Source organism: Condylura cristata, unplaced genomic scaffold, assembly GCF_000260355.1.
Source record: "Condylura cristata isolate star-nosed mole 26May11 unplaced genomic scaffold, ConCri1.0 scaffold00009, whole genome shotgun sequence".
Lineage (NCBI taxonomy): Eukaryota > Metazoa > Chordata > Mammalia > Eulipotyphla > Talpidae > Condylura > Condylura cristata.
The window spans coordinates 7465706-7476569 of NW_004567110.1; the positions used below are offsets into that span (position 1 = coordinate 7465706).

At 56.9% G+C, this 10864-nt stretch overlaps 1 protein-coding gene across 1 annotated transcript in view; it reads left to right on the forward strand.

Moving 5' to 3' along the window:
- Nucleotides 1-6301, forward strand: part of GSDMC (gasdermin C) — a 16405-nt gene extending 10104 nt beyond the window's left edge. The window contains exons 5-12 of the mRNA XM_012722901.1: nucleotides 876-923; nucleotides 2595-2636; nucleotides 3147-3185; nucleotides 3432-3458; nucleotides 4211-4350; nucleotides 4600-4732; nucleotides 5165-5238; nucleotides 5837-6301. Of these exons, the coding sequence (XP_012578355.1) occupies nucleotides 876-923; nucleotides 2595-2636; nucleotides 3147-3185; nucleotides 3432-3458; nucleotides 4211-4350; nucleotides 4600-4732; nucleotides 5165-5238; nucleotides 5837-6076 (743 nt within the window). The 3' untranslated portion in view covers nucleotides 6077-6301. The remainder of the gene's footprint in view (nucleotides 1-875; nucleotides 924-2594; nucleotides 2637-3146; nucleotides 3186-3431; nucleotides 3459-4210; nucleotides 4351-4599; nucleotides 4733-5164; nucleotides 5239-5836) is intronic.
- Nucleotides 6302-10864: the final 4563 nt, after the last annotated feature.

A 10864-nucleotide genomic window follows, 5' to 3' on the forward strand; every position in this document is an offset into this window, starting at 1 on the left:
ATTTTCCTTGTGACTCCAGAGAAAATCAGAATCCCTCTGTCCCCCACCTTGTCTGCAAATGAGCGTGAGAAAACCTTTTCAGTGTTGGTGGGAGGGTTAGAGGGGACAGTGTGGCAGAGGGTGGACACAGAGGCCTCACCTGCCTCCGCCCAGGACCTGGCCGCGGGCTCAGGGCCCTGCCGTCTCACAGCCCCTCAGCCAAGGGCCCCTCCCACTGTCCCTCCTCCCAAGTCCAGCCCTCAGGGCCAGTTCCTTAAGGAAGCGGCCACTCTCCGTGTTCCCTTCCCTGGCCTTGCTGCCTCCACCCATCGCATTCACCCCAGTGAGCTCACTTCTGCTAGGGGCCTGCTTGGAGCGCTCCTCTCCTGGACACTGGATACTGCCAAGGGGCCCCCTTTCCCGGGCTGTTCCCCTCTGTGTCCCCCATGGGTTCCGTCCTTTGTAGTCACTTACTCTGTGGTGCAGGGACATCTCCGGCCTCTGAACATTTCTCCGTGTGGACCCTGAAGCCAGCCAGGAAGCTGGCAGGGTGGGTATGGGCACGAGGGAGGAGACTCAGGACACAGAGACCAGGGCAGAGGATCCACCCTGCCGGGGGGCGGAAGGAGCAATCCCCTTCCCACAGCAGGTCTCTGGAGGAGCGAGAGGGACCCAGGGGACCCACGGTCTTCTCAGCGTCAGAAGGTCCAGACTGAGCTCAGGGGTACAGAGCTATCCCAGGCCCCCAGGGACTCTGATCCAGGGGTCCCAGGCCCCCCAAGAAGAGCTACCACACTGGCCTGAGGAGCAGGGCTGGGCTGCAGTGAGGATGGAGACTCTGCAGGCTGACCTGACTCCTCTCACTGCGATCCTCTGACCTCAAACCCTCTCTCCAGGTGTTATGGAGGCCTCAGATGATAAAAAGAAGAAAACCTTTGAAGAACGTGAGTTGCAGACTGGGCATGCTTTCAGACTTGGCCTTAGTCCCATGACCCCACACACGCTGCATCCTAACGGGGGCCCTAGGGGGCGCGGCCCCTCCGCATGGGGAGACCGGGCCTCCCTGCTGCTTCCTCCTCCCCTGCTTTTCAGGAGCAGGACCCTTGAAGACACAGCAAAAAGCAAGCTTTCCCCCTTGAACAGTGGTGTGTGTGTGCGTGTGTGCATGTGTTTGTGTGAGAGAGAGAATGTTGTGTGTCTGTGTCTCTCTGTCTCTGGGGAGACTAACTCTTGGTGAGTGAACCCTTCTTTTTTATCTTTCCAGTTAGGCTTCAGAGAATGTCATTAGGTAAGTGTTTTTTTCTGAGCCAGAGAGTGGCATTGACTCCCCCGCTCCTCCCCGCCCCGCCCCAGCCCCCTCACCCTCTAGGAAGACAACTCTAAGTCCCACCCCTCATGTGCCTGCCCCAGGCTCCTTCCCCAGGCGCTGGGACCTGGTCCCCTGGGCAGGGCGAGAGCAGCTGGGGCAGGAAGGCAGAGAAACTGGGCATCTTTGAGCTGATTCTTGGGTGGGGTGTCCCCTTCCTTTCTAGCACTTCCCATGGCTGACCTGATCTTGGAAGGTGAGTGTCTGCTGACTGGGGGAGAGGACCACCCTCCCCACCCCCACCCTCAGGAAATCAGAGAGGAAAATGGGTGCAGGGCGCCTCAAGAACTTGCCAAAGATTTGCCACAAGATTACAGAGAAAACCAGAAACGCTCCTCACCATCTTATGAATGAAACAGCTGCTAGGCCTGCTGCCCAGAGTGGGCATTCGGACAGTCTGGCAGAGGGACTGACACAGCGCTCACAGCCCAGCTCTCCTGCCTCCCCCCTGAGCTGACCACGGCTCAGAGCCCTGCCAGGTCACAGCTCCTCACCCTCACCCCTCCTCCTGCCACCCACTTTCCCTCAGGGCCAGTTTCTTTCTTTTTTTAAAGATTTTATTTATTGATGCGTACGGAACTGGGCTACAGGCCAGAGTTGCAGGGGCAGTGAGAGGCTTCACCAGAGACAGAGCGGGGAGCAGAACAGGCGGATGGAGGAAGTACACTGCTGAGGGGAGCAGCGGGCGGGTCAGGAGAGGTCTGCCACGCCATGTGGTCACCTCCGGGGCAGGCGGGAACCGAACTCATGCAGAAGTGGCTTTAGATTCTCAGTGCTGCGCTTTAACCCGCTGCGCCACCAGGGAGGCCAAGGGCCAGTTCCTTAAGGAAGCGGCCACTCTCCGTGTCCCCCTCCCTGGCCTCGCCGCCTCCACCTCTGCATTCACCCCAGTGAGCTCACTTCTGGGAGGGGCCTGCTTGGAGCGCCTCTCCCGGACACTGGACACTGACCGGGGCTTCCTTCCCGGGCTGCTGCCCTCTGTCCCCTCGCCCTTTGTAACCACTCACAGAAACTTCAGTTGGGGTGAGTGTGACGGATGGGTACAGATTCCCAGATCGTCTCAGCCTGAGACCCAGAAGGTCCGGAGTGAGATCAGGTTTCCTGAGTTGTCGCAAGCACCCTGACACTCTGATCAAGGGGTCCCCAGGCCCTCTGAGAAGAGCTGCCACACTGGCTTGCAGCAGCTGCTGGGGGTGGGATGACACCAGCAGGCTGCTGTGGCTCTGCTGACCTGGTTCTCCCCTGTCAGGCGTTATGAACTACCCGGCTGAAAAGCAGAAAATGCTTCAAGGTGAGTTTCAGACCGGACTTATTCTCTGACTTGAATTAGCCACGGGAGCCCTGACATAATTAGGGGCTACCAGAGCACCAGGGGCTCAGCCTGGCACAGTGGTCACCAGGCACCTCCCCAAGCCGGTGTGTCGCCAGAGGACCCTTGAAAACACACACAACCCCAGCTTTACCCTTGCGTGTTGGGGTGTGGTACGCCTGTGCTGTCTCTCTCGGGGAGACTAACTCTTGGTGAGTGAGCCCTTCTGTTTTCTTTCCAGAGTCTTGTAGGAGACAGATAGGTAAGTGGTTGTTGCTAAGCCAGGACAGGGGGACTGGTCCCCATCCCCTCAGCAGTCAACTCTGGACACTGAACCCCAAATCCTTGCTGGGGCTCCTTCCCAGGTGCTGGGGCCTGGTGCCCTGGGCACAGGCCAGAGCAGCGGGAAGGGTGGGGAAGCTGGGGTGGAGGCTAGAGAAATGGAGCATTTTTGAACTAATTCTTGGGCTGGGAATTTAATTTCTCTTCCAGAAATGCGGTGTGGAGCGATCGGTCACATCCTCCCGATAGGTGAGTGTGCTGGGCTGGGAGGGAAACTTCCTGTCGGTCAGCTGAGCCCGCAGCTCCCCCAGCCTTGCCCACCGCTGCCCAGGGCCTGGCCCAGCATTCTGCCCAGTGGGGCCCTGGGGGCTGAGGACGTGGAGGGGCCTGAGGGGCAGCAGGTGCGGGTGTGGTGGGAGGCGCAGACCCACCATGGGGTCTCAGAGTAAATTTGAGGATGAGGAGAGACATGATCTCTGGTGATTCTCTTTCCAGGAAGACTAGAGGAACCCTCAGGGCAAGGTGAGTGTTTACAAGAGGGAACCCGAGGCTTCTGGGTGGTGACTGACAGGCGGACACCCCCAGCCCCCCGCACTGGGCAGCGAGTCTCCAGCGTGGTCACCGTCACACCCCTCCATGTCCTCCCTCCTGCTGCCTCCACCTTCTGCCCGGCCGCATCACTGACGCTGTGTCGGAAACAGGAGTCGACCTGAGCCCAGGGACTTGGGGTTCAGCGTGTCCCCAGAGACAGAAATGCCCCTCTTTGGAGCTTCCACTCACGTGACCTCCCCCTCAGCCGTCTCTGTGGCCCCTCAGAGCCCTGGGGAAGGTTAACCCCTCCCAGACCCAGGAGATACAGACACATGTGAGGTTTGTAGGGCCCAAGGGTGCCGGGACCTCTGTAGGGGCTCAGCACACACGACCCCGTGCCTGTCACCCCAACCTCAGCCTGAGGTGGAGGCCGAGTCCAGCCCAGCGACGATCACACCTCTGCAGCTCCAGGCTGGAGTCCTCGTTATTCCAGAAAGATCCCATTGAGGAGACCCTGCACATTTCTTTAAGATTCTTTAAGAATCTCCATCTCTGCCCCTCACTTCAGCTGCCTCCTCCTCTCTCTAGCCCGCTTTGACACCTCCACCCCCCGTGTTCAAGCACATTTCCCACTGGATGCTTTTCACCTGCAGCTTGAAGGACAGATGAGTTTGCGCACGTGATGGGGGGTGATTATCCAGGCACGTTCTGCCTAAGGCTTGTTCCTATTTCCTGGGTGGCAGATTTCAAGTGCCTGGAACAAGAGGTTTTCATGAACACGGAGGAAGTGGCTTTGCTCTCAAGGAACACTCGGGGTGTCATGTCCGCTAGTCTTCAAGCTCTGCTGGGGGACCGACGGGCCCTGCAGCACCTCATGGACACGGTGAGGGGCCCCACAGCTGGCCTGGGCTGGTCAAGCCTGCAAATGGTGTGTGTTTGGGTGACAGCACTGCCCAGACATCGGGAGGGTGGGCTGATGAAGGCAATCAGGGGGCCGGGTTTTGCTGCCCACGCAGTGGCTCTTGGTGAGAAAGACATTAGCCCAACGCGGTTTATAACGTGCGGACCCTAACTTATAGGCAACTTTCCCTGACACTGTCGTCATCCTCCTCTTCATCCTCGCCTTCTGCAGCTCGACGAGGAGAAGCCCTTGGATGATCTGACTGGCCCTGCAGCTGCCATCCTCACTGAGCTCAGAGGGGGCCTGGGACACCCACCTGCTGCCGCCATGGGCCCCATCCTTTACCTGTTTGAAGCCATACTGGGTGAGAGTAACTTGAGGGGGTGTGGGGAGCCTCAGGGTGGTCCCCAGAACTTTGTAAAGGAATTTGCTGGCTGCCACCTCTCCAAGCACTTCGATGCATCTGGTTCTCATCTGCTCATCACCTCTCACTCCGGCCCGTGAGGCAACCTGCCACATGTGTCAGAGCCTGGCGCCCACAGACGAGGCCATGTGCACCACCCACTCATTGGGGTGGGGGCTCCAGCCCGAGCCCCAGAATCCCCTCCTCTGGGCAGTGCCCTGTGGCTGCCTGGAGGCCACCCCAGAGCAGGAAGATGGGAGGGCGGGGTCTGCATTTTAAGGCTCATAGGTTTTATGCTTCTACCTGGAGTTCCCTATCATAGGGTTTCTTAGTTCCCTAGGTTGGGGGTATTTGACTCCTCCTCACTCTTTTCCCCATCACCGCTGTTCCCAGTGCTGAGTGACGTACAACACGCTCTGCTGGCCCAGTCCATGGACAGGAGGATCCTGCCCCACCAGCGGGAGCTGGTGAGAATCCCCAAGGCCCAGGGGCTGGGGGAGGGAGGCACAGAGAAGAGTGAATCAGAGGAAGGAGAGCTGATGCTGGTTTCTGCGGGAGGAGGCACCCCATCCCAGGGTGGGCCCTGGACAACCCACTCATGTCCTCTGGAGCACAGGCCCGGTGGGTGTAAGGGTCTCAGTGTCCATGGAAACTCCTGAAGTGGCCCAGCGTTCTAAAATATTCAAACAGGGTTACAGATTTGGGGAGCTCAGGGGTTCTGAGGAATAACCCCACTTTACTCACATAGTTGCCTTCCTGTCTCCGTGCACGTATGTGTGGGGCCATAGGAGCCGCATCACACGTCCACACATGTACACACGCCTACGACCCCGAGTGCCACCGTCCCATAGGTCACTGTCAGCCTCGCCATTTAGCAACTCAGGAAGCAGCGACCAACAGATTGCTGCACTGTGTCCAGGAGAACAGGGAGCAGAAGGCATGACCAGGATGCAATCCCGGCCTGGTGACTCCAGAACAGTCTTTGCTCCATCACCCCTGTAGGGGACAGAAGGTGGCCTCTTCCCTACCAGAAGCCTGACCTGTAACATCTGATGCCGTTTCTAGGTACGGAGCATCCTGGAGCCCAACTTCAAATACCCCTGGTGCATTCCCTTCCGCCTGGACCCCCAGCTCCTCGCCCCCCTGCAGGGTGAGGGTGTGGCCATCACCTATGGGCTCCTGCAGGAGTGTGGGCTGAGCATGGAGCCGGATGACCCCAGGTCCACCTGGGACCTGGACGCCAAGGAGCCCCTGTCTGCCCTGTTTGCGACCCTGACTATCCTACACCGGCTGACAGCGGCCTGAGCCCCACTGGGGAGCAGAAAACCTGGGAGTCCTGCCCCAACCGTCTGCGCTGTGATGTCCTGTGGACTTGGGGTGCTTAGGACCCTGCATTTTTTACTTTAATGGTGGGAGCAACAGGGACTTGAGGGAAAATTCTGGGGTGGTGGAAAATCTCTCTGTGTTGCTAAGGATTCATTATCAGGCAAACCACACATAATATGCTTAAGAGTGGAGCACTGCATTGTAATAAAGCTTGCCTTTAAACAATGGAAACACATGATGAAGGGGTCAATGTGCCTTGTGGATTGCTTTGAGTGAATTGTGCTGATGTCTACAATTTACTTCAGCACTCACCGAGAAAATATCTCTTGATGGTAGGAAGAGACATGTGATCCAGGAAATGGGGAAATGTTAATGATTTGGGAATAGCATTTAGGGTAGATGAGAATTCCTTTTGTTCTTGAAGCATTTTATAAGCCACAACCTGCTTCATATAAAAACTTACCTTTACATTTTGTTAAATAATACGTGTACATACAAAGTAATGAGATGAGTAGGTATGGGTGGATATGTGGATACACATATACACAGGTAAATTCTTGTCTATGACTTCATGTAAACCGTATACAAAGACACAGATACATACTATAAATGTATCTGTACATTACCTGTGTGTATGTATATGTATACACACCGGTAATGGTGATATATATAAAAGTGTGTAGCATTAAACACTTCAAATTTCAAATTTCTTCTTAAGCAACAGGAGTCAATTCCCTTCCGCTCCCTAGAAGCTTCTATTGGCCCCTTCTGTGTGATCACTGGGCTCTTGGTCTATTTGTCTCCCCAGCTGAGCTGACACCTGGGAGTCCTTCTGGACTCTTCCCTGTCCTTAGCCCACCTGCTCCTCAGGTGAACCAGCCACCTCATCCCTCCTCACCTAGATGGGGGCGGCGGCCCTGAGAACGGGGTCCCCTCTGCCAGTCTCCTCTCCAGGATCCCCTCAGATCCTGGGGTCTGGAATCCCAGCGGCCAGGGGGACTCACTGACAGGCAGCCCTGCCCAGCCCCTCGGACCCCCACTAGGTCGCCCCAGGTCCTCCCCTCCCCATGGGCACTGCCTGTCCTCACTGTTAGTGTGATTCACTCTCACTGGGAAAGGTGAGGAGTCAGTGCTGCTCCCAGCTGCCTCTTCTCCCTTCTGTTTACCACGACTCTGATATCTGTAATTCGCCCAGGCCGGTAACCATGTTCCCCACGTGGTTACTGCCCCTTTTGAGGGGGCCCGTGCTCGCCCCCAGTCATTGCATTATTGCATCCTGATGGCTGAATTCCGCCGCCTTTGTCTCGGAGGCCTCAATCCCTGAGTGCCTTCTCACTGGAGAATCACTGCCTCTTGCCTTTCCCAGTGATGCCTCCGGAGGGTGAAGGGCTAACCCGGGCCCCGAGGATGTTGGATGGCTGATCTGACGGGACCCACTCGGGATTTTGTGAACACGGGGATGAAACTCTCACTCCTCCACCAGGAGCCTTTGCCCTCACACAGTGGCTTCGGAGACCTGCTTCCTGCACATCCTGGCCGCTGCCCTGGCTGAGCGGCCAGATGGTGGGGCCTTCGCCCCAGGGGCGCTGAGGTCAGTGTCACTGGGCCCCTCCGTTTTGTAACAGCCTCCCCTACTAAGTGTTAGGCTGAGCGCATCTACCTCCAGCAACCTTGGCTGCCTCCTCCAGTCCCGCCTAGTGATTAGTCTTGAATGCATATAATGCCTTTCTTTCCACTGCAATTCCTGGAACTCGGAACAAAATCCTCTGTGCTCCCTGGGGGTTGGTAGAATATCCGGAATTAGTGACAGCTGCCTGCTGCCTGCCCTGGACCCCAGGAGTCGCTCTCTGCTACTGAGTCAAACCTCTCTCCCCGGGATGCATGGGCACCAGCCAACCTTGGGCCTGGCAGTGTGTGGCTCCCCAAGTCAACCTGAAACCCCTGAAGCCCCCCCCCCCCCATATAAAACCATAGGGCTCCCGGCACTGTGGAGCCAGATGCCAGCTGAGTCCCTTGGTGGCCGCCTTGGGTCAGCTCCTCTGTGGCCAAACAACCTGGCTCCAGTTTGGCTTTCTGGGTGACGAGCAGTTGGCTGGTTTCATGCTCACAGTTTCATGACGCCCCCACCCTAAGGGGAGAAGAGCTGATTTGCTTAGGTAATGTCAGTGTTGGGGACACAAGGCAGCTCCTTCAGCCAGCAGCTTGTTCGGGCCCAGTGTTAGCTCCTCTCCTGGCCTCACCATCCCCCGCTTCAGTGACTCATTTTGTAATACCACCCACAGACCCCCCTTCTGAGACAAATTCCCGTATCTCTTCCTGCTCCTTCCCCTCATTACACCCACTTCCCGTTGCGGACTCTGGAGTCAGTGTGGCCTCTCGCAGCCTGTCCGTTCAGTGGACATTTCCCTTTGGAAGTGGCTGAGGCTGGCGGCTGCCCCTCACCTGCTGACGTCTAAGTGGACGCACATCGAGTGGCGCTTTGCCCCAGACAGTCCTCCCCAGGGCCCGAGCGGGACGTGCTCTCCTCAGCCGGATCAGCGTGGCCCCGCTGACCTCCCTTAACCACGACAGCTAAGGTTGGTGTTGTTCACTTTTCTCATTGTTTTGCAATGTCCTCTGCGGCGCCCAGGTCAGGGACATGTCATTCCACTGCCCTTTAGCACGAGGCAGGTCTCGACCATGGTCCATGGGCTGAGGGCCCAGGGCTCCCATGGTGCTTCTGCTTTCACTGTTCATTCTGGCATTTTCCAAAGCCCCTCCTTGGTGAGTCATAGTCTTTCCATTTTTTGGGGGGAAAAACATCCCTGTTTTCTGATACCCAATTTCTGGGGTGGGGTTGGACTTCACAAGTGACCACGGTCCTGGCAGCACTGACCACACGGCCGACACCAGCACAAAAATATCCCAGGGCTGCCTGTGCTTCTGACGCTCTGGCTACTATTTCAAAGGCTCCCAGTAACCCTTCAGGATTAAAAATTAATGCAAAGTACTCACACGACTGCGTGGAAGGGCTACGTGTGTGATTAGTCTTTTTTTTTTTTTTAACAGCCAAAGCAAACAAATCAGAATCAGCCAATAGAGGGGCACACGGGGTGGGGTGCCAGGGCCCCACATTCCAGGGTCCACCCTCCTGGCACTCTGAGTGTTCAGGGTCTTGCCATCAGGGAGGGGCAGGAAGTGCACATTCTGGAAAGGGAAACTCAGTTTCAGTAAATCTCTCGTGTGGGGGCTGGGCTGAAGCCTGGTGAGGTCCTGGTCACTTAGAGAGCAAATCCGGGTCCGAGGGGGAGAATGGTAACACGGGGTGTCTGTGAATATTAGCAGGGAGCAGAGCGTGAATCAATGGCCCAGACGGGGGCTGAGCGCTCCTGCCCTCCGGGCGACACCTGGGCGGAGAGGACAGGGTGCTGCCTGGCCGTGGGCTGTCCTCAGACACTGCTCCCGACGGGGCAGGTGCCGGAGGGCCCAGGGAGGGGCCTGGGGGACGAAGGCACTGCCCTCTCATGGTCTCCCCATGAGCAGGAGGAGCCATGGACTCCGCGTGTACCCGGGCGGGTGTGCAGAGCACTGACTGCTGCAGAGCTTGGCACCCCCTTGGCTACCAGGGCTCTCCCGGGGTGCTCGGGCTGAGCCTCTCCCTCCGCCCGGACTCAGCTCTGCCCTGGCCTCCCTGCGAGCAGTCCTTGGTGGAGCGTCCTGACCACCTGCTAGAATGTGGGGACTGTCCCCGAAACCACAAAACGAACACTGGATTCTCAGAGCCTGAACCATGCAGAAGGGGTGAGCCCAGGGGACCCTCTGTGCCTCAGTGCCTGCTGTCTAGCCAGGGACCCCTGTCTGTTCACTGGGAGCAGCATTCCCAGCAGGAGACGAGGGGCCCACGTCAGTGGCAGCGGTGAGGGAGCAGCCTCGTCCTAGGTGCCTGATGACTTTCCACCGAATGGGAGATGCTGGGCAAGGTGCAAGGCGCAGAGTGCTTCACCGGGATGCGCAGCAGGAGACGCAGAGGTTGGATGTGAGGGAGCTTCGAGCTGAGGCAGTGCTCCTCGGCTGGGGACTAACCATCTCTCTCCGCCGGGCAACAGGGCCTGCTGCTCCCTGGGCTGTGCCGTCCCAGGACAGGCACCACACAAGGGTTTTAGCTCTTCCAGTAGCGGGCTGAACAAGGACATAGGTGAAGTCTGGGCTAACGATGAATTGGTCTTCCAAAATATTAGCAGTCATGCATGCAACCAGTTTAAGTACTGCAGGGAAATATTTTCCTTTCCTTCCTCATAATTTGTCCTTGAACTCAGCTGTGTATTTTGCACCGAGGGCGTCTGCATTGGGACTGGCTGCCTCAAGGGCTTACTGCTCGTGGCTGCCAGGGAGCCTTAAGTCTTACATCTTGGGCAGTAAGGAAATGCTTATTTGTTTTATTTGTCAGTCTCTACTATTTTACCATGGTGGGTCAGAAAATACATTCTTTTGAAAGAACACAAACACTTTTAGTCCTGTCGATGATAATGAAACCAGCACTCAGAGAAATCTTGGAAAGAGCTTGTACCAGGACAAAATCTAAGCCAGTGGTGGTGCGTCAAGATCAGCAAAAGTTCATTTATTTGAACCTGTAATTCCTCATCTGCCCATGCATCAAATTTAATCAAATATGTAGCTTAGACAGACATTAGAGAGATTGGCTTGGGCAGTAAAAGGTGCAGAGAAACCCCAGGAGAAAGTGCACAGCCCAGACCCCGCAGGTTACATATCCCCATACTGTCTGGACTG